Source organism: Photinus pyralis, unplaced genomic scaffold, assembly GCF_008802855.1.
Source record: "Photinus pyralis isolate 1611_PpyrPB1 unplaced genomic scaffold, Ppyr1.3 Ppyr1.4_LG3a, whole genome shotgun sequence".
NCBI lineage: Eukaryota > Metazoa > Arthropoda > Insecta > Coleoptera > Lampyridae > Photinus > Photinus pyralis.
The window spans coordinates 5839397-5864438 of NW_022170509.1; the positions used below are offsets into that span (position 1 = coordinate 5839397).

Below are 25042 nucleotides of genomic sequence, written 5' to 3' on the forward strand. Positions count from 1 at the left end.
AGTCTTATCGCTAAATAAGGATGTTCAATTGCGGAGGTTGTAACCCTACAATGTCACCAAAAGATACAATTCTCTCCCGTTTTAAAATCTCTGCATTTTTGAGGTAATTCGCTCTTACCTACATAGCAATATCAATCGAGAGGGTTGAAATTTTTGATGCACACCAAAAATTATGGTTTCTTTAATAGATTATGTTTAAAGGATTTACAAAAAACCCTACAGTTGTTACCAAAGATACAATCCCTTCCCGTTTTACAATGTCTTCATTTTTTAATTTAATTCACTTATCTACATAGCAATATTCAATTGAGGGGGTTGAAATTGTTGTACACGAAAAATTTATGTTTGTTTAATAGATTATGTTTAATGGAGTTACTAGCACCCCTAATTACCACCAAAGACACAATCCTTTCCCATTTTAAAATCTCATAATTTCTAATGTAATTCGCTCTTACCTAAATAGCAATATTCAATTCCGAGGGTTGAAAATTCTGTTGTACACCAAAAATTGTTGTTCGTTTAATAGATTATGTTTAAAGGACTTACAGTCAACCCTACATAGCAACCAAAGGTTACAATCCCTTCCCGTTTCAAAATTTCGTAATTTTTAATGTATAGATCCAAAATTTAGTTTAGATTATTTTTAAAGGATTTGGAAAGAACCCTACAATTGTCACTAAAAAATACAATTCCTTCCCGTTGTAAAATCTCATTTTTGAGGTAATCTTTCTTACCTACATAGGTAGGTACATAGTCCAGGAAACGAAACTTAAAATACTTACAAAAAAGGCGTTAAGTTCGTACCCCCTTTAGAAATATTGAATAATTCTGAAAGGAAAGACGCACAACACGTGAGTATTGGAGCACAAATCGGCATAAAACAAGCCAAAACTATGGTAACTATGTAGGTGTAGGACCCCCAACGGACAATTTTGATTTTGTCGTAAACGGGAAGCGTACAAAATTTGGGGATTAACAAATTAGCACAAAATGAGCACAATATCTTGGCGATGTTACAAATTGTGTGCCCATTTAGGGGTGCTAACTTAATCCATCTCAGTTTGCGTAGGATTGATACTGTTTATGACGGGAAGAGTTGATATCTTCAGACTATAAATGACTAAATTTTATAGTTTTACTGTCCTCCAATACCAGAAATTATAAAATCCCATCCCCACAGATAAAAAGCAACTTCAAGCGAAAATATTCTTATATTATCAGTGTTGCATTTTAAGTACCTACGGGAAACAGTATAGCATTTATTAGTTATGCTGTGCAATGCGCCAGCTTTGTGTATTCTGCGAATATTGTAAGCCGTAGTTAATGGAAAGACCCTTCCATGAACGTTTTACATGCCTGTAATCCTGCTTTCAAAAATCTGACATTACGCAATCGCAATTGTAGTTGTTATGAGAAAAAATACCGTAGCAAATGCGCGAAATGAGAGAAAACAAATGAAAACATAGAGAGGGATGGGAATTGTTAGAATCGCGGATACCAGGCGGTCAGCCGGAAACTCACTTTAATAAAGTCGAAACGTTAAAGTACGACACAACGGAAGTAAATCATTCACGGTTATCGACCAAACCTGTCCACTTTGAAGCGGAAGAGTCAATAAATTAAAAGAATTTAGAAATGAACTGAATTTTAAGCATCGATTGCAGGAAGACTCGCTTCCACTATTTTGGTCTCCGGAAACCTCGTCGGGAACTCCAAGAAAAGCTCAACTGTGAAAGATCGATTTGCTTCACCCTGAGGGAGACTCGCTTCCGTGTAAATTATCCCCATCAGAAGATTTCGTGCGAGACCAATTTTTGAATGGTCGACCTGGAGTTTCCGAAAGTGAGCCGCTAGTTCGGGGGGTTAGCTCCAGGCCTTCTGGGGGAGGACTCTGTGTATGCGATACAGGCATTAGTGAATTTTGTGTTGGATTTTTTTAAATGTTTTATATGGAAGTACAAAATATGTTAAATTAAGGGGTGGTTGTTTCATGTATGAATTATATCGCGGAATGTTTAAAGGGTAGGGTTAGTGAAAAAGTGGCAGTGTCCAGATCGAAATGGTGGAAAATCTATCAAACTATGCGACCTATTTTGATGAGATTAATGTGAAAATGTTTGGAAATTCGTTGCTTTATTTTTTCCTCGTCTAATAACTGGAAATCAATTTGCACTAAAAGTCCGCAGGCATTGAAAGTTTATTTAATTATACTTCCTTCTTTAATGTGGGTAATTGCTTATGCAATGTTTGTTATTGAATTCCCCCGACAAATATATGCATAAAAAATGTAAACACGACCATTTGAGCCAAAATTACTCTTTAAAAATTTATTCCACGTTAATATTTAAAGTGGATGTCCATAACTTAAATTGCAGAAAACGGAGTAACAATCTCAGGAGCTTTAACGAGATATTTTGTGGTAAAACTGTCATCATTGTAACTTCCTGTGTTTTTTGTTAGTCGGTCTTAAGGAGCGTTGTAGTGGTTCAATAAAGCTTCCGCTGCTGGAAAACACCTCGTGTTCTTCCTTTTTACGAATTTTCCTCGACATCAATAAATTATTAGTGCCAAAAACTTCAGATCAAATAACGATGGAATGCGCCAATGCGACGTAACAAATTGCATAACGGAGAAGATCCTCTTTTGCTATTTTTCACTTAAACGGGAATACTTTCCAAGTATGGAACAGTGTGGAGGGTTATTTGGATAAGCGAATTAAGGAATAACTTTTTTTGAATTTTAGCAAACCGGTGCGGTGTAATGGAATAACAATTAAATTATGGATTTGCGCATGACGTTATGAATTAAGTGAAAAACAACCCTATGATGTATCAGAAACGATCAATCTTATAACGAATGGGAATTATAGATATAGAAGAGAATCTGAGTCACCGCAGCCGGAAAACTACCGAGCCGGGGACCAGGAGCTCCACTAGTCCCTGAGACAGTAACGAGAACTAAGGAGCAAACGCAAATAATCCACTTTTATTTCGATCAAGTCCATTTTAGACTCAAAACCGAAGAAATACAAAGAGAAGAGGTGAAGATGAAGAAGATTATAGCGACGATGAAGATGAAGTGTCAACCGGATTACTACAACTGAATCAAATTAGAGAAGGATTTCAAGACGACAGCGAACTGGAAAAGGAAGAAGAAGAAGGGGTAGTAGCAGGAGTGCAACCCCATCATTTTAGGAAAGTTGGAGGGGGTAGAACAACAATTATTATTAGACACCAGCAGTCAAGTGGAGGTACGATTCTAGTAATTAGGAAAGATTGTCAACCAAGCCCTTCTCACAGTACAAATTCAAGATAGCCGACACGACCACAAGTTTTTAATGGTGAAAATATTAGAATGAACTGCCATTCTGGGAATGGATTGGATAACTGAGAAAAAGGTGAAGATTTTCAAGATGATGATGCCGACTGCTACATATTTTTTCAAGCAAGCAAGTAGGAATACAGAAGAGTAGGAAACTATTGAAGTGTTACTAGATCAATAAGAAGACATCTTTTCAACTAAGCCAGGATTGGTCAATAATTTCGTATGCAGGGTGAAGACAAAAGAAGACACGCCATCCTATAAGAAAAGCTATCCCAGAATTTTCTTAAAACGAGAGGCCGTAGGTAAGGAGACTCAAGGAATAATAGAAAATAATATCAGTGAGAGATCCTCATGATCTTTTGTAAACCAACGAGGGGAAGTTAGGATTTGCCTTGATGCGAGGAAATTAAACCAGACCATTGAAGAAGATAGAAATTCATCACCAAATTTAGGGGAAGTTTTAAAACGTTTTGACAACCCAAAATATTGAAGTTCAATCGACTTGAAAGTCGGTTATTGGCAGATACGACTTCATGAAGAATCGCGAAAATACACAACCTTTCTAGTGAATGGAAGAAGTTATCAATATAAAGTTTTGCCTTTTAGATTGGATATTTTCGTAGCTCAAGTGCTTTACGATGATGATTTTGTAGTTGCTTCAAAAACCTTTCAAGACCATGAATGGCATCTAAGACTGCAACGTTTCAAATTAAGAGACGCCCATATGACGATTAATGTAAAGAAAAACAAGTATCTTCAGGAAGTTTTTGGACCACATTATAAGAAGAACAGAAGGAATTCGAAGCAACCCAAACCGCTTAGAAGCCATTAGAGAATGTCCACTACTCAGGAATTTAAAAGAACCTTTCAGAATTTAGTCAAGGATTTGCACCTTTATTATCAAAATATTCACATTCATGATTTTGAAGTATTTTGATTTTACGAGACCTTTCATATTGTAGTAGCCCAATCTTAGAACTGTTTGAAATTATGGATTCTACAGGCCACATTCTATAAGAAAATTTTTTTTCCGGGTCGATCTGAGACAATTTTTGTTTCGGGGCTCAAAAAAAGGCAGTGTATACCTTCCTTTTTTACCAAAAATCGACTACACCAAAATTTCTCGGGAAAACACTTTTTCTTATTAATTTTGGTGCGTAGAATCAAAAACAATTCGTACTTTTTCGATCAGACTTCTCAATCAAAAGTTATAGACTAGAAACCAATTTCGAAAGAAAATTCAAAGGGCTGTAACTTTTGAACTAGTAGCCTAATCTTGGAACTGTTTGAAATTATGGATTCTACGGGCCACATTCTATAAGAAAATTTTTTTTCCGGGTCGATCTGAGTTAGTCAAGGATTTGCACCTTTATTATCAAAATATTGACATTCATGATTTTGAAGTATTTTGATTTTACGAGACCTTTCATATTGTGTACTGATGCATCAATCAACCCTTTAGGAGCACACCTTTGTCAACAAGATGAGAAGGGAGAAATGAGAACTTTGGCATTTGCAAGCAGAGGATTGAAAGAAGCCGAAAAATGTTACAGCATACCAGACTTGGAACTTTTGGCCATTTTATTTGGGGTGATAAAATTTAGAACGTACATTTCGGAAAATCCAGTGGTCATCTACCGTGTGTCCCAGGGAGAACGCACCATAGTGAAACAGAATTCATGTATTTTTTTGCGAAGGATCCACGAGGCCTTTGGTATGTACTTGAAGTTCAACGTACATTATTGCGCTCGCCTGATGCTAGAAAGACATTGGAGTACTACGTTAAACGCTAATTTTAAAGGCGTCGTGGATCCTTCGCCAAAAATACATTGGCGTTTCCTTATGGTGTCTACTTGGGACGCACTGTATACCGACCATAAGGCATTATCTTTCCTACTTACGTGTAAGTCTCTAAATTGACGATTATTTGAATAATTTAATCTACAAATTGAATATTGGCAAGGAGTCAAGAATAGGATGACTGATTTTTTGTCAAGGTATGGAGTGACGTGGAAGAATCAACCAGAAATGACAATAGGAAAGGTAAATAAGAAAAACGAAGAAAAGAAACTGTTACATGCTCAAGAATTATTCAGACTCAACAAGACCAAGATAAGTGCGCGTGGAACAAGAAGAAAATACCCATGGAAGTGATAAATTGAAAGAAAATCAAGTCATTTTATTTAAAAGGAGCAAGAGGACTTAAGAATGGTGGGTGGTTTGTCTACTCATCAATAGACATAGAGAAATTATAGAAATTTATCATTAGAGAATGGGACACGTTGGAACTTACAGAGTAGCAGCACAGATTGCAGAAAAATGATATATAACGGATATAGAGAAAAGTGAAGAATGTCAGAAAACCAAGATCACAAATCAAAAGCAGGAAGGATTGATTAAAAACGTCACAACAGGGAACCCGGTGGATATAGTTTCAGTTGATATTTTCGGACCTTACTGGCTTACTTACCATTCATTATAGGATTGAGCTCTATATACGAGTATTAGAAGTTGTTATTTCATATTTGACGATGTGTTTTGCATTGGTTTTTGGCAAAGCTAATTTAGTGACTATAGGATTACTAATGACCTTTAAAAAAAGCTTAGTTTTGGTACAATGGAGGGCGGGTTCTCTTTTGTGAAAAAAATTCTTTCTGAGATTTTTCAAGAACTTTGTGGGTGGGATGAACAAACTATGAGGTACAGCGAGTAAGTTCGTCGCTCATTCTAAATTAAAAACGCAGGAAGGGTAGGAGGGTAGGAATTTCATTTGGAGTTCATCACGGATGCACACCCTTTAAATTTTTCAGAAAAACGTTGCACCTAGTCGTGTTTGACTGTAATTAATACTTAAATTATGTTCTGTGTTGTGCTTCCAATGGAACTATAGATTGTGCCACGTGCCCGTGTTATTTCATTATTGTCAGTTGTTAAATTTTTACGGACAGACAGGTATTCTAAAATATTCAGATACTCGGGAGAAAAAATGTAAAATACAATCATGCAATGAACTTTCATACGCACTTTTACTATATGGAGCGTGTATGGGTAGTAATTTTGAATACAGTTTAATTTCTAGTGCGTACCTAACATTTCAAATATGAAGGTACACTAGATAGAAATCTTCAGTCTACAGAATGTGATGATTAGGTTTACATATTAGTAGAATATAATAACAAAGGAGCATTATGGTCGGTGTTTAAAATAGATTTCCGGAAGTTCTAGGCCTATGCTTTCTTAATAACGATAATCATTGGGATGGACAGGATTTTTTTTCTCACTTGATAATAATTCAAAATCATGAACGATTTACAACATTCTCCCACCTTGGGAACGAAAACATCAATGAACAAATACATTATGAAGACAATGGTTTAATAATTCGACCACTTCACTTTAGGTACATTAACAGACTCATTATCACTTGTTCTACGTTATGCACCATTTAAAGTACAATAATTAGAGAGATTCTTTTAAAATCAAAGGTCCAGCTAGGTCCACACCAATCACTGCAAATATGGCAGCATCACAAACTCTGTTTAAAGGTAAGGGGGGACTGTATTGGTCCATATTGCTCACTGAGTGACTCTTGGATGGAATATAATTAGAAATAGCGCTTTTAAACGCCCAAAACTGATCTTCTGTGCCTATATATCTTGAGAGTACTATTCGGATTGTATCAAAAAAATCTCAGAAAATCTCTGTCGCTTGGCTGTAAATTGATCTGTAAAAATGCTTTCGTAATATCATTAATAACACCTAAGTATAGGTTTCATTCTGAATATCAACAAGAGAGAAGGAATTTGCTCTATCAAATTTGGACCCCTTTCCAGATAGTCGTTTAACGAAGCTTGTTCTTTTTCATGCGATGAGGAATCAAACACATTTTCATTATTTATTGCGTCTCTATCTGTTACCTCTTCAATAATATCATTTTTTCCCACCCTTTAAGAATATCTCCATAGTCATAAAATAGACCATCTCGTTGTAGCTTCTTAGCTACACTTTCGATGCGTTTTTGAGCGATATCTAAATTCTTCTTTAAAGTTTCCATGGCATTTGCACCATATACCGTCCTCCATCCTCGTCTATTTTGACTGTTTCCAAAAAGTACTCGCTGACTGCTACATTGCTCCCCGCTTTAGATTGTCAACAGGATCAACAATGCCGATAACATACAAATCTCATAACTTTGTAATGTAGAGCAGGCCCTAGATGGATTTGACTATGCAAAATCCGAGGACCGCATTCTGCAAATTGATTTAAGTTCAGAAAAGCTTGTGGGTGAGTAATTCGGATCTTGCGGAAGTCCTATTGATACAATTTTGTTTATACCCCCTCCTCCTGCACCACGAATAGGTTATATTGTATCAATTTAAGATTATTTTAGTGCCAATAATTAATTTTTTTTAATAATTAACATTATATAAAGGCTAGCAAATGAAATTAAACCGGAAATTATTAATAAAAAATTCATAAATTGCTAATAAAAAATGTGAAGAAGATGCAAAGGTACCTAAGTATCCAAGAGAAAAAGCAAATTAAATTATACTGCAAATCTTTGATTATAAAATACTCAAAGCTGCAAATAATCACTGAACCATATTTACAATCGTTACTTATACACTTGCATTGCATATAACGAAATATATACAAGATAGATTTTTGCAATTACAAGCCATGGTTCGACAATGCGATTCAATGAAGCTCTTAAATTCTTATATTTTTCGTATGTGTTTAGTCGTCTTAACTTTGGCTCTGTTATCACATTGAACGCGTTCAGAAAACTTTTCTCAAGTTTATTTCAAAAAAGTTTAATGTTGAATATGTGGATTATAAAACTGCCTGTGTCAACTTTAAAATCTGTCCATTATCTTTGCATAGAACTAAGATTGATGTTATGTGCTTATATAAAATTATCAATCACCTTCTTGACAACTACTTACTTTCCAAAATTCTAATGATTACTCCTTCCTATGTCCCTCGTCATCAACAGCCTCTCCTATCATCTCAAGCTAGAACCAATTTCTATTATAATGCCCCAATGAATAGAATGTTTTTGTTGTTTAATAACAATGCTTTTCGAAATTTGGACATTTTTTCGTTTAGCTTTAATTTATTTAAAAAGAAATTATTTAAAATATTACTTGAAATCTCTTAATTCGGTTTATTAACTTTGTTATTTATCCTTTTTCCTTTTCTACATGTCGCATCGCATTTACTATCTTGCCATACATAATTTATTTTACTGTATCTTAATTTTAATTTTATTTCATACTATACGAAATTACATTTTTGTTTGCCTCTACTCTTTGTTGAATTTAAGTAGCACATCACTTGTGTCCTGCATACTAATTTATTACTTATGTGTTTAAAATTATTTTTATTTTAATATTTTATTTATATTTTAATTTACTCTGTTAACCTTGTTTAAGCCTTTATTTTGATTATGCTTGTGGAATGTCACATTTACCATTGATTTATATTTTTTTCAATACGATGTAGTTGCTATTTTAGGTTTGTCCTGTTTGCAACTCAAATTGATTAAATAAATAAATAAATAAATAAATAAATGAAGAAGATCAAATACAAAGGTACGTATGCGAAAGGAAGTAATAGTACATATTCCGAAAATTTAAGTTTATGGCGCTTGTTCATCAAATTCAATTAGGTACATAAATTAAAAACCCTACCATTTTATGGAAATATGCGCAAATAATAATGATTCCCAAACCCGGGAAAGCGCCAGAAAACGTTACATCATACAGACCGATTAGTCTTCTACCATTGCTAGGAAAAATCTTTGAGAAACTCCTCTTTAAAAGGCTAATGAACAATACGGATATATCATCTCAACTGCCCCTGCACCAATTCGGATTTCGAGAAAGCCACTCAACCACACAACAAGTACACCGAATAGTAAACGAAATATTAAGGAGCCTTGAGGAAAAGAGATATTGTACAGCCGTGTTCCTGGACGTTGCCCAGGCGTTTGATAAAGTCTGGCACACTGGCTTACTACATAAATTAAAAAGGTCCCTTCCAAGCTATTATTATCTTCTCCTTAAATCTTACCTTTCTGACACAGATTCTTCACAGTCAAGTATAACAACGAACACTCTAACTACCATCCTATAAAATCTGGTGTCCCACAAGGCAGTGTCCTTGGTCCTCTACTTTACCTAATTTATACTGCTGACATACCCGAAGCTGCAAGCACTGTCATCGCTACTTTCGCTGACGATACGGCAATTCTTTCTACGCACGATAACGCAATACTGGCATCTGAAAACCTCCAAACCCACCTAAACCTTATAAATGAATGGCTCTGTAAATGGCACATAAAAATTAACCAAACTAAATCCGTACAAGTGACGTTTATTTCCGTTTCCGTTTTAATTTCATTTGCCAACCTTTATTTATGTTTGATTATTTAAAAAAAAAACTAATAAATGTCACTAGAATAATCATCAAAATAGATATATAACAATCAACTTACTCACGATGAGGGAGGATGGGGTATAAAACAAAATTGGACCAATAGGGCTTCCGGCATCAGGATCCGAATTATTAATCTACAAGATTTTCTGAATTGGTAGAATGCGGTCCTCGGATTTTGCATACTCAAGTCCACGTAATAAAGACGGAAAATTGGAAAAATAAAACCCCTTTTTCAATAATCTGTGATGCCATGGAATTTTATAATACAAAAACTACGCCAATATCCGTCATGCCATGGAATTAACAATTTACAATAAATGTTCGAATAAGTGACCATTAACTGCAAGACACTAACCAAGTCGATCATAAAATCCATTTCGAACTGCTGCTAATTGATAACTGGATATCTTTTCGTTTTAGAAAATTGCATGGCATCGTAGATTATTGAAAAAGGGTTTTATTTTTCCAATTTTTCATCTTTATATGAAAAAAATTGAAAACTTTAATACATTTTTTTTGCTCTAAAATAATTTGGGGAGCCAATAAACGCATGTTATGAATTTTACATTGAAATCCCTATGATGCGTTACGCAAGTCACCACCCTGTATACCTGTGGTAAAGGTTTGTAACATCGGTCACTTTTGCTTCCCTTTTAAATTGACGCGACCAGAACTACGAAATCTCACTGTCCAAATCAGTGTCCCTTTTTCTCAATAAGGTCATCTCACTATTCTATTATTTACACTATCCCAAAGATCATACTACAACAGATCTTTGACTATACTCAAATAGCCCTTTTCTCCATTGCTCAATGGTACATAAATTTAATTTAGTTTCTATTACTAGATACTTTAATTACTTCGTTTTATAGAATATAAAGTTATTTTTGTATTTCTTTCTGAAGTTTGAATAGGAAGAACGTTTAATGTCATTTAAATAGATGGAGTATGCATTTAGTTGGCGAATTTGGGGTATTGTATCCCACTTTTACTATTTTTTCGGTTTCAAATAAAACCTGGTACGTGTGAGAAGGTGTGCTGGCACGTTTGGCATCACCAACCCTCAGCGGTTTATCTGCTGACCATTGCAAAAATTTCGACCCTTAGATTACCTAACTATCCTTTCAACTCCATCGGCTTATTAATCAAAAGAGAAAGGTAAGTGTTTATTTTCAATTATTTATAGTCCTAAGCATTGATCGACACAACAAATATACACACTATTGGTTGCCCATCTAATTACTTATTTAGGGGTAATGCAAATTTGGATTAGCTGTCCCTTCGGTTCTTGGGTTTGGTATTTAAACAATGGTTTGGGGGAGCAACTCAATGCAGGTTACAAAATCAAATATAATTATTGTAATTATACTCACAGTCAAATCCCAAACGCTTTCAATAAAACAGAAACATTTTGGGTTTGCACTGCATTTTAATGACTCCTAACATTCTAAGAACTCCTTCTAGGTTTCCGGAGAATGAAAAAGGTACGCTAATTGGTAAATGTTGATGTGAATGAATAATGATGAAACGATTCGAATTGGGTTCACTTAACTAATTAAGTTTAGGTAACCATTTGCACGTCCAAATCACTTTGTAAATGGGATCGGCTCATTCCAAAATCACACCCCATCTTTCTGTTTCGTTCGAAATACCGTTAACGCCTTAATCACATTTCGGCACAAAAGTGCGGAATACTATCAACAGACACTTAACCAAAAGTATCAAAACGTCAACTAGTATATCTATAGAAGTTAAACAGTTTTATCGATTTTGAAGTATTCGGGAGCTATTCCATTTTCCCAATTTATTGTTCGCGGTAAGTGCAGGAGATTCTAGTTTATAACGAGTAATTTATCGACAAGGAAATTAGCAACTTTTGTAAATTTAACATTACACCACCTAATTTACAAAAGGCATAAAAACAGACCATAAAATCAGAAAAATAATGGAAAAACTTCCAAAGTTACTCTAGAAAAGCTTGTAACATAATTATTTTTTAAAATCTTTAAAGGGCGACTGTGGGTTTATCGATTAAGGTGATACATTGTGTTAGACGACAGTGTAGTTTTTCGATATTTTTCAAGTTTCCCAATTTAAAGACAATACCAACAGGATAGAAAATAATATTTTAAGAAAGCGAGGTGTGGAGATACGTGCATCGAACGAACTTTTGCCATAAATTCAATTACATTTTTTTCTACGAACCTCCTTCGTCGGTCATTACCAGCACCGTTGTTCGTGGTCCGTTTCCTTCAGGATTGAACACTTGAAGTGAAACCAAATATTGAGTGTAAGTCTCCAGGTGTTCAATATTGTGGCTCTGTAACAATTGCGTTAATGTAAATTTACAGTATATTTAAAATTCATAGCTAAGGCATTAAATACAGACGCATATCTCGCCTAATCCCAACCTACCGTTACACGCTTAAATTATGGTTTCAATCTGAACGCGATAGGAATAACTAGACTTAGTTAACTTCTAATCAAGTTAAATTAACTCTTAAATTCGTTGTCATAATCTTAACTTTCAGCTTTCTAACTTTTAAGTGTTAACATGCCTTCTTACAAAACTTCTCACTTTTTTACAGTGTTGTTTTATGAATATTCGTCGTATAAATATAAATTAATGAGGGCCTGATATTAAGGCGCTCATACTCGTAATAGCAAACTAAGTTTTATAGGTACATAATACAATTACACACATCGAAACTAAACGTCACAAAGGAATTAAGAGAAAATGGACTTTCGTTATTTTTTTGACATGAATTCCTAACCACTCTGTATCAATTGTTTGGGCAATTTAATTGCCATACTGGGCAAGGCCCTATTATAACATACGATTTATTTTGTGATGGAATATCTAGATTTGTAAATTCCCAGAATTTCTCTGAGCCCAAAAAAGACCTGGGAAGTAACGAGATTTCTCTAGCAAGGGCCTAATTAGCATGAGAAAACGCTTTTTGAGTTACCCTTATGTAATTTTCAGAGCTTCATGTGCCCTTGCCGGTGCCCGACAGGCTCAAAAGTTCTGAAATCGCCCAAAAATGCTTCTAGAAAGGGACGTTTTGTGAAAATCAGTGACATAAAGTCCCTTTCGCTTACGAAAGGTGTAGGAAAGCTCTAGAATTCTTTGAAAAACACCAAGAAGACTTCAAATGCTTAAAAATTCGTTATGACACAGTTTTAGAAAACCTTCGATAGCGCTTCCAGACCTTTTTAGACCTTTTCCAAACCATGAAAATTCTATAAAGGCATAGAGGGTTCTCGAAAAGTCTGAACATCTTTTTGGAGTACTGGAAGCTCTGAAAAAGTTTAGCCTAGTACGTTCTAGAAGGACCGTAGAAAGTACTGCAAAGGATTTAATATTGTAGCGAACATTACAGAAATATGGATAGACATTGAGGCGAATGTGACGTAATCTTTCCGAGAAATCTGACGTGTTTGTTCGAGAACATTCGGAAGCGTCCTTGAGCACTCCATAACATTCTAGAAAGAATGTTGTTTGCTATGTAAGCAAATCGAATTGTGTTTCGAGTCAGTTCCAACTTCGACGCGCTTACATGCTATAAATTGTAAGTGATAAATCATAAGGACGTTGCTGCAATTGAGGGGGTAGGAAGAATGGGCGCCTCGGTCATGGTATGGTGAGCATTTTTACCACTCCTCTGCGTTGGGGTTGCCGTAAAAGGGTAAAAAATGCAAAAAAAACGCATTTTTGAACTTTGAGGAGAAGTTATTCGAGCTGTCGAGTCAGTTTTTCTGGAGCCCGTAGCTGTTAGGTATCGTTTTTCGATAAAGTTTTCAAATTCGTAGCGGGTGAAATAAGGGAGATCCGAAAAAATTTAACGTTGAGCGCGATGAGCGTGTGCGGTTTTTCCACGGGAAAAATGGGAAGTGGCATATCGGAATGGCGGAGGTACAAAAATTTTGCAGTTACGTTACTTTAAGGTCTTTCGAATAAACTAATACAAATTTTAGGTTGCTAATTGAAAAAAAAAGTTGCCGCTGCGGCGCGACAAAATTTTTTTTCAAAAATCCGGACCGTGATTTTTCGTTTCCGTCTGCCTAATATACGAGTACATATCCAAAATTTAATCAAAATCCACCGAGCCGTTATCTCGGAAAATTTCCAACGTACGTCTTCTTCTTCTTCTTTAAAAGTTGACTTAAATGATTTAAAACGTTGACATTTGATGAAATTTTGATTTCTCCAAAAACGGGGATCGCAACAACTACCTAGCTCATGCTAGAAAATTATAAATGAGCGAATTTTAGAATAGGGGTAAATAAATGCACTCAAAGTATACAAATGGCAGCGAATTTAACGATTTGGGCACTTTTCTAATCGATCGTCAAGTAATTTTCGTATAGAAGAGATCGTAGGGTCCACATGTAAAGAGAACAATTTATAAAACAAAAAAAGTAATGCAACAAACTCATTTTGAGTTTCTCAAACTGCAAAAATGATCTGTGAAATAGAAATAACGAAACTGAGCGAATGATTAAACCAGTTTAAAAAGTAATCGTACACGATTTACAAAAAGCGCATTTCCACATTAACAGTCTATGTCGGAAAAAAATTAGTCACTCCGTCCAAATTCGTTTTCAGCAATTTAACCAAAAAATCAGTCCACAAATAAGAAAGTTTCTTAGTGTATTAGGATTTATATAAGCACAAAAATATGATACAATTTTACTAACACAGAAAACCGGACTTTCATACGTTCTTTGTAACAAGAATAATAAAAAACCCTATTTTTTGGAGGTTTGGTCAGTTTATGGACTGTGCCTAGCCCGTTAGTCTACAATAGCGACCTTTCTTATATCCTTAAGAACATTCGTACCAATTTTCAAAGCGCTCCGACGTTTCTAAACAAAGTTAACGTGCACACGGATAGATAGACAGACGGACAGGCAGACAGACGGACATCAGCTCCTTGGCGATAGTTATCTGGAACCGGGGAGGGTGAAGCAACTTAATCTAAACAGGGTCCTATCCTTTATTCAGAGGAACAGGCCCTGCACCTAGTTGCGAAAGAAAGGGGGTTTGGTGCGAAAGAAAGGGGGTTTGGTGTGTCTAAGTGCTACCTAGTCGGGCTTCCCTTATGAATAGAATAGAAGGGAATGAAGATACCACACCTTTCCATGGATAGGATGCGTCTTTTCAAAGTTACAAGCGAAAATCTGAAAAACACAAGTACTATAATATACCTATACCCTTGAAAGGTATAATTACATGCAAACAGCGTTTCATAGCAACGAACGTAATGAATGTTGTAATGAGCACCCATCGTTTCTATTTTATTTTTTGAAGGAACCATAAAGCATTAAAGCAAATTCCAACCAATTGACAACGCTGGCTATTTCATAAAGCTGCTTTTGTTACATTGCGTTGATGCTTATGAGTCAATTAGGGACAAAGCAATTTCGTTCGTTGAAATAATTAAATGTAGAAGTAGCCGTTATTTGAATTTTATCGCAGTTCTAAAAAGTTGCTAAGCAGCATTAATAGAATGTATGTGGATTAAAATAGGTTTTAGTAAAATTAAAAGCGTTTCCAAGATAATTGCCATAGTTTTTAACTAATTGGGTGCGTAAATTTTTATTGAGGTTTACACACGGGAATAACCCGCAACCGTTGGTTTACGGTCTATGGGAAACTCCTATGTAAATACTTCAAATGGGAAAATAATGAAAGTTGAGAAAGTATACTTATGAAAGTTTGTGTAATTGCTTTAGTATAGCAAACTTTGTGGGCTATTAAACTCCGAAAATCATTTGACATTTACAATAGCGAGGGCGATTTCGGAAAAAAAACGTCCTCTCTAACCTCTCTTTAGACTTTATAGGTACAACAACGTCGATTGGGTTTTGAAGTGGGTAGTCTCCAAAGGGGAGATAAAATTGATTCCGTAAAGCAAACTTAATATCGTTGGTTTGTTACACTAACAATGTAAATCGGCATTTGAATAGGTTTATGTGAGCAGGAAATAAGAAGATATATTTTAAAACTGATAAAAAATGCGGATCGTGGCGCTCGCCCCCAAACCATTACGATCTCTTCATTGTCGAATTTTATGTAGTACATTTCTTTTGCTTCATTTCTTGCGAATTTAATTTCGAAATCTGCATAGAATAATGCTTTTTGTTTAATATATTCAATTAAGGGACGCTTAAAGAATTTTTCGTTTGTAAATCGTTGCTGATATACGAAATGAGCATTTTATCTTAAATATCAATTATGTGCGTACCTAGTCAAAGAATCATAACTAAGGTATTTAATTTAAAAACGGCCAAAAGGAAATTATACAATTCCTGAAATACGGAACTGAGGGAGGACGTACCTTTTTAAGATTATGACATTTTGCATTTTGTCAAACAGTAATTCTTAGAGACACCCATTTGTTTAGGATGAAATAATAATGAGCTACAAAGATATTAAAGTCAGGGTAAGTAAACCTATATCCAAAGACTTCAAACACGAAAAAAACATTCAAGGATATTGAAAAAGTAATACTAATAATTTTACGTTTGTAAAGGGTTACGTTATTTGTATATGTTTAAAAGAATTTTCATGTACATCGTCAATTTAATGATTACTCATTGCGCTAGCTATCTGTGTTTAAGTAATTTCCATTTAATTTAAGTTATGAAATTTATTCCTGTCCCAATACTGAAGTGACAAAACCAGAACAACGCTCATAGCAAGCTATTTATAAGCACATTAGTTGGACTAATTCCAACTTTGTAGCAGGGACCCGGATCGGACCGAAAAAGAACCGAAAGCCGGACCAAAACCGGTATTTTTTCAGGACCGAAAACAGAACCGAAACCGTTATTTCTTAAGAAACGGAAATTTATTGAGAACCGGAACCCTTATTATTTTTTCGGTTCTTTTCGGTTTTTTACGGTTCTTAACAGGTTATTGGAAGTTGAAGGACGCGCCGGCAAACACGTCCTGAAAATTGATAAAATATTATTCTATGATTGCCATCGATGGATTATAAATTTTTAATAAGGTGTCGAAATTGAAGGCAGTACGGTTGGCGGTGGCGGTAATTTAGCCACTACTGTAAATGTAAATAAAAGGAGAGGCGAGTTTTTAGAAAATAAATATAAAAAACAATACTCCATACATAATTTTTTTACATAAGTTTTTGTCTCACGTTTTGATATTCATGATTTTGTACTTTTTTTCACACCCATTAATTAACAAATCACGTTGTTATAATGAATTTGAATGTCATACTTTCTAAAAGACTAGAACCGAAAAGAACCGTTATGGACCAACAAAAAATGTGCAGAACAGAGTTATTTTTTTAGAACCAAAACAGATTTTCGTTTAAATATAAACAGAACCTGAACCAATATTTGATTTGGGTCCGGGTCCCTGCCGGAACAAATTTTTGTCAAACTTTCCAATATTCATCCTCAAATTATCCAAATCCAAATAAAACGACAAAATATCCAATCAGTCAAGAAGCTGAATATGACGACTGAGTGAGAACCGACAAAAAATTCAAATTCCATTGATTTAGGGACACATTTTCCAAATTTTGTAGTCCCCAAGCTTTTGAATTTTCATCACCACTGCCAATCCAACTAATTTTGAAACTAGGATTTGGAACCATGCCGGTACTGCGAGAAGACATTCAAAGCTTGAGCTAGGTGTCTATTGCGATCGCCGTTACATGTCAAAATTTCATCAAATGCCGACGTTTTAGATCATTCTAAGCAACTTTGAAAGAATAACATTTTTCCGTCCGTATGTACGTACGTACGTCGGTAATTTTTCGAGAAAATGACTCGACGAATTTTGTTCAAATTTTCGATGTATTTTAGACATACGGATACACAAAATAACGAGTCGGATTTTTGAAAAAAGGGGTAGCAGCATGTAGAAATTTTATCTCAGAGTATTAATTGTACACCATTCATGACTAAGGTAGTAAGAAAGATAAAAAATAAGCTCTTTAATGGACCGTATGACCCATGTTGCTATTTAAAAACACTCAAGATGGTGGCCGCACTCAAAAACCATGTCTCCAAAAAATGTTTTAAAATGTGTGAAATAATTTCAAATGGAAGCGTTCTAATTTTTATGTCTAAGCTTTGGTTCCATCTTTAATAGCGACCCTGTATAAGAATCAATGCAGTTCGTCGTTGGATTCCCTGTGTGGACTATTTGTTCAGCAGGTACACGTAGAAAAATTATGCATTCTTCTCTGTTTGTAATGATGAAATCTGGGTGGCTGTCAATTTTTGGATTTTATAATCCACAATCTATTAGAAATCGTCTTTCTGGTTCTGTTCTGTTCTCTGTTTCTAGTATTCAAATCTTAATCTCTTCCACAGATGAAAAATTCTTACCTCACTCCAGATTCGAACACCCGATCTCCCGGCTATGTACCCCAACGTCTTTTTCTAGTCGATCTGCGACAACATTTTTCGTTGTTCAATTTTAAAGCAAATTAAGTAATAGCTTCTAATTAGCGAGTCCAGCTCTGTTTCTAGTTGTTAAATTGGGATGACTTTAAAGGCTATAAAGTTGGATTGTGCCTAAAGGCCAAAATGTATTAGAATTTTTTTGAATAAATCTGTGAAAATGTCTTTGTTGTTAAACTTTAACCTTCATGTGTACAGTAAGATAGGTACCCAAGTACCTTTTGGCTCGTCCTGATTGTCTTTTACTACTTGACTTTTATCTACATCAATGAAAGCTCTATTTAGCCTCTATCATTCTATTTTGAGTTACGTAACACAGTTAATTAAAATGAATGAAAAATGAGTGCTATTTCCAAACATGAGCTTATATTTCAAACAGAGCTGGGAGTAATTAGTATTTAAGTTCCTTGAAAGTATCTAAGTTACTTAAATGTAACTTAGTTACTTATAACTAGTTCTTTTTTTTAAGTAACTTAAAAGTGTCTTGGAACTAGTTACTTTTACGAAGTAACTTGTAACTGTTACTTTAGGAAAGTAACTATAGTTACAAAAAGTAACTTTAGCTACAAAAAGTAACTTGAGTTACAAAACGTAGTTACGTGACTAGTGAGTTGAGTGACTACTGACTGGATATCATATGTTACCTCGAGTGTTACCTGAAAGAAGAAACTCTTTTGTATGGAGTGCTGCTCAGCATGTTTTCGTTTGCAACATTTATCGATTCGCCAAGAAGAAACAACCTTTCAGACAGAAATTTCGAAAATTTAGTGTTATCAATGATAAACGGCTATAGCGCTTGTTTCTCTCCAAGATAAATATTTTTTTCTACTGGCATTTTTACTATAGAAATATTCTGTTATTTTGTATTTTTGAGAATAAAGAAATTGTTGTGTCCTTTTCATTTATACAAAATGTAACTTAGAAGAAACTAAGTTACTTTTTAAAAGTAACTTAATTTATTTAGAAACTTAGTTACTTTTATATGAAAAGTAACTTTTTACAAGTAACTTAGATACTTTCCAAAAAGTAACTAGTAACTCGTAACTAGTTCCATTTTACAAGTAACTATCCCAGCTCTGATTTCAAACCTACAGTGAAGGAACGGTAATACTTGCATATATTTTCTGTAGGGATACGCTTTGATGTCTATGAATTATGCAAATAGAAGTAAAGCAAGAAAAAGGGTAACATAAAAGATGTATATGTAACTGTCATTTAAACTAGTCTGTTTTGAAGACCTAAGCCGAAGTTTATTTAAGCTACGGAGGATTAGTTAAGCTGCATTTTGCCATTTATTGCTATTTCCACAAAAAGTGTGTTTCTTTTAAAGACGCTTATATGAATTTTCTGTTTAATGAAAATGGAATATGTTGGTTTCCAACCGATAGATTTCATTTATCCATTATAGGTGGTTCATCCCCATTTATAACTCGTATTTTTCTTCCAGCGGGGTTGTTCACCGAGTACGTTTCAGTTAAAATATTTCTGGTTTTGTACGACCTCACGTTATATGGGAAGTTGTCTCACACTCATATTTCAAACGTGATGCTCTAGTTGTTTGCTAACAAAATTTGCAGTAAACTTGGCCATAATCTTAAATCAAAGGGCTTGCGACTTATTCCAGTTTATTCAAAACTTTTGGAGAATACAATCATTCACATATACCTAAATCCATTAATAGATCTTCTGCAGTAGAAACGCTGGGTCCTTGGAGTTCGGAAGCCCTGGAATTCTGCGATACCCTAGGAGACCTTATCTATGATACAACAGGTCCAGGTTTAAGTGCTACCGCATCAGCTTGACCATCCAAAGAGAAAACACAGCCAGTGTTGTGGAGCCTTTTAAACAATTTATTCCTACGACTGGACTTTATTATTTACTTTAACCAATTTTATTTACGTATTCTGCGATTATTTTTTATGTGGAAAGTTAATAGAAACTTTTCAAAATATCTAGTATCTCGAAGTAGATTGAAGCAGTCGGGAAAAGTCAAGATCTCTTAACCACTTCTCCACTGAAAACTTCGATAAGAAGTATACACAGGTATATAGCTGACGTTATTACTCAAATGAATTGTAATTCAAACACTTAATTCAATTTAGTTTCGTACATTCAAGCAAGTTCTCTGTTTAATCGATAAGTTTCGACAGGAGTAGAGGGCTGTTAAACGTTATAAATTATACAATTACGTTAAAGGAAATTGTGGTTGAATGGTTGGAAACGTTTAATTTTGTGCTCGAGTTACCCCAAAAATAATTTAGTAACTGAAATTCCCTTACACCTTGGATGATGTCCATTGTAACGGTTGAAAGCTTCGTGGAAGCCGCCTTAAAGCCGTTTAGGAAAAATAAGCGCGCGTTTTATTTCCCGTGGATATATTCATACTGTATCCACCAAGTCTTATTGGGCCAAAATATAATTATAGTATAGTTCTGATATGCGTTTGGTTTAGGCAGCTAGAGGAAAGATGAAAATCCGGAACCGATTAATTAGAACATTATTAATGCGCAGCTAAAGTTTACACAATTACCGCTACATTGGCAAGGTTATTAAGTTCGAGCATTGACTTACAAATCGATTGCTTATTAGCAAGCCTAAAGCTCCCAGTATACAAAGTTAAAAAGCCAAAATGCGCGATCGAAAACCGGTGCGGATTTGTTCCTTTTGTTAAACGATGGATTTCAGATAATTTTTGTATTTTGAAAGCCTTACCGCCGTGTACTTGTAGAAAAGGAGGTGTGTGGAATGTTCATGGCAGTTATGGGTGGTGTGTGTTTGTTTCATTGTACCCACCTAAGAGTTCGCACTGTACGCTTTTTTCTACTCGAACTTCAAATTGAGAAGGTATTTTGGTCAAGTTTATGGGTAATAGCTAGTTTTTGCAGACAGGAAATATGAATTTAGAGTAGTTGGGCAAGTTCAATACTTACAATGCTATTACATACCCTAGTGTGCCTTTTCTGCACAAAAACACGGCCTGTTTTCGGTTTGTTGCCATATAAAATCGTGCGAGAACCACGAACGATCAATAATAAAAATTTATTGTGGGAAAAAAGTCGCGGAAACATTTATAACTTGGTTAGAGAGATATTAGTCAAATTTATCATAATCATTTAAAACACATTGGACCTATGCATCCTTTATCTGTGAAGGAACAAAAAAGTACGAGGATAAAAGAATATGTTTCATTTGAGAGGCCGAGTTTAAACAGCGGACTCTCTAAAAATTGCCAACCACGGTCATATTACTGGCAAATATCGTGGTTGAGCATATTTTATTACAATATCTCCGGCCATGATAGCCACTTATTTATTAAACAGTTGGCCACTGAACGCTGCAAATTGATATTCCCTCGCTCAGCACGTAAAAGTGTTTGACCTTTGCGAAACGTATTGGTTGAATCGAGGAATTTCGCAAACGAGAAACAAATGTATTTATTTGTTGATGGTTCCGCATTTTTGAGCAGTGATGAATATAAAGTATCTTGTATGAAAATCTGTCTGTTAAAAAACGTCGGCCTTCTTTAAACAAACTTTATGATGATATGCGAGGAGAAATCATATGACATTTGTCTATGGGGGAATATTCTTATATTTGCTACAAGGTGATGTACTCCTTCCGGCTGACGCTTCGGGGGAAAATTTACGGGTTACTTCCTGCTAACTCTCTTACTCATCGGAAACTAACTTGGGGGGTTATGTTGAAATACTTGGAAGTAAAATTATAGCAAATATGTATAATTAGTAGAAATGGTTTTCGCCACTTCCGTTAAAACAAAGGGTATTTATCCAACCAACTTTTCCTGAATATAATTTCGGCTAATTACAATATTTAGACGCCACGAATCTGTATGAGAGCAATAAAAAATTTGAATTAATTTGATATCCTCTATCCTACACATTTTTCACCTTAAATTTCAGTGAACAACTATACGTGGTGCAAATGAATGACTATTCCCGCTTACAATAAACCTGTATACGTACCTATATCAAAAATTGTCATTTATATTGCTTCTTTTATGGCAAGCTTCGTCCATGTTATGTTAACAATGTATCATTACCCGATACTGATACCGACTGGTTTATTGGTGAAATTAAAATTGACGATTTGTATCAAAACGTTAGGTATGATTTGCGTGAATGTGATTGAAGGATTTAAAAAACAAATTTATCCCTTTTTCCGTATGGAGGTTGGTGTCTACATTGATCAGATGGGATTATTCATTTGAAATATTATAAAAATAACAACTACATAAAAACAATGATTCGTTAATACTACGACGGAAGGTGTTTGTAAGAAATCATCCGTAAGAAATTAGTTACACTTCAAACTAAACTTAAAATAAAAAGCGTGTGCTATATATTTCTATTTCTTTCATAATTTTGCTTTGTATTACAATGAGGGTCCATAGAGCAACGTTTAATTAAATACTTATCTTCCTGTGACAGTGCATTCCAGAAAATATGAAAGATTAAAGCGAATAAGGCGTAAACCCTGGCTAAATCCTAAGCAAATATTTTATTTTAAACCTTGCTAGTCAAATTAAAATTTCAAATCATCTCGGCTTCTCTTTCATAATAATTAAGTAATAATACTAATTAGATCCGTGCACGATTCAACACCGAGAACGTTAATAGGCGATCATTGGATTGGATTAAGCAGTTTTATCAGACTTTCGATGATTTCCCAAGGGTTTCTAGTTTACGTTTGCTCTAAAAGTTTTCTACAAAATATTGTGAGAAAAACCAACCTACCTCGGCTGATGGATCCCGAATGCAGATTTCTTTCATTGCTTCGTCCCCGTGATCCCTTGGCCTATATGATATTCGGTAGCCGAGAAATTCTCCGTGGATGGTTTCGTGATGGGGAGCCCGCCAACTTATGTGTAACGCTGTAGCGGAGGTGTTGTGCGCGGTAGTGATGGTAGGTTTTCCCGCGGGAACTGAAATTTAATTGATTTGTTATATATACAGTCGAGTAACACATACTTATCGGTTATAACGTCACGTGTTGTCTAATTACGTAATTAAGGTACCCTTGTTTTACAAATCCGTTCATAATAAACAAATAGATCCATACATGACGCTAGACGTAACAAGAAATTGAGACGTTTCACTTGTAAAAGAAACAGGTACTATGTTGCACACTTGTATAACACGGTTTTTAAAAAGTAACTACAGCGTACTTTTACAAGTTTCCATGAGCACGTGTTAAGATTCTTTCGAATTAACTACAATGTAAGCCGTACACGGAAATGCATTTCTTAACGATTTTAATGAAATTTACACATAAATGAGAGAGTATTTAAACAATTCCCACCTAAACATCACTAAAATTGTCTCGATCCTTGCCACTAAGTTTACAAACGAAAGGAGGCCAACTTTGAAAACAATTTTCGATGAAACTATGCGCCCATGAAAGAACTTTATTAGTGTTTTTCTTAAGGGATGATAAAAGAGTAGATTTATTAATGAGAGCATTTTTAAACAATTTCTACTTAAAAATCTCTAAAATTATCTCGATCGTATCCTCGACATTTACTTACTAAGAAAGGCTAACTTGCCTATTTCTAACGAAATAGAAGTCCCCTAATGGGGTTGTTTAAGGAATGATAATGGTGGTTCCTTATAATTAGAATATTAAACAAATTCCTACATAAAAACCCCTAAATTGTCTCGCTCGTACTCTCTACGTTTATCTAAGAAAGGTGACCCAACTGAAATTTCGAATATATGAAAGAACTTGTTTAAGGTATGAAAAATGCTGATTGATTAAAAGTTTGAATATTTACACAATGTCCACCCCTAACATCATTTCGATTGTATCCTCTACGTTTACCTAAGAAAGGTGTCTAACATGGGACATCTTTCATAATGAACTTTTGCTGGTATGTGAAACAATTTTATTAGCGCGGTTTACGATGTTAGGGGTAGATTTATTATAAATTACAATTAGATTTATTATAAATTACAATATTTAAATAATTCCTAACTAAATATTCCACAAAATTGTCTCAATTGTACCTTCTACTTTTATTTGAGAAGGGTGACTAACTTGGAAAATTATTTTTAATGAAATAGAATATATAAACAATTCCTATCTAAATATCCTTAAAACTATCTCGAACGTACTCCCGACGTTTCCTTAAGAAACTTGGGAAATTATTTCTAATGAAATAGCCCGTATATAGAAGAACTTTAATGGGGTTGTTTAAGGGACGATAATGGTAGGTTCCTTATAATTAGAATATTTAAACAATTCCCACCCCGAAAATTGTCTCGCTCCTGCCCTCTACGTTTATTTAAAAATGTGAACTTGTAAACTCATTTTTAATGAAATTCCGCTTATATGAAAAACTTTATTAGCATTATTTAAGGGATGAAAAAAGTCGATTCATTAAGAGTTTGAATATTTACACATTTCCTACCTCTAACATCGTTTCGATCGTATCCTCTCTACGTTCTAAAGAGGGTAACCAACTTGGACTATCATTCCTAATGAAATCTTGCTGGAAAGAACTTATTAGCACTGTTTAAGTGATGATAAGGGTAGATTTATTATAAATTACAATATTTAAATAATTACTACCTAAGCACCCTACAAATTGGCTCAATCGCACAATCGTGCTTTTATCTGAGAAGGGTGACTAACTTGGCAAATTGTTTTTAATGAAATTGCTTATATTTGAAAGAACTTTATTAACACTGTTAAGGGATGTTATGAACAGATACATTATAAATAAGAATATTTACACAATTCCTACCTAAACATCGCTAAAATTATGTGGATCGTACCCCCGACGTTTACTTATTAATGAAATAGCTCGTATATA

General features: G+C 34.7%; 1 protein-coding gene across 1 annotated transcript in view; it reads right to left on the bottom strand.

The window, feature by feature from the left end:
* Nucleotides 1-11962: 11962 nt before the first annotated feature.
* LOC116165740 (Down syndrome cell adhesion molecule homolog) overlaps nucleotides 11963-25042 on the bottom strand; it is a 56411-nt gene continuing 43331 nt past the window's right edge. Inside the window, exons 5-6 of the mRNA XM_031480406.1 lie at nucleotides 22965-23152; nucleotides 11963-12085 (exon numbers count right to left, since the gene is read on the bottom strand). Coding sequence (XP_031336266.1) covers nucleotides 11963-12085; nucleotides 22965-23152 — 311 coding nt within the window. The remainder of the gene's footprint in view (nucleotides 12086-22964; nucleotides 23153-25042) is intronic.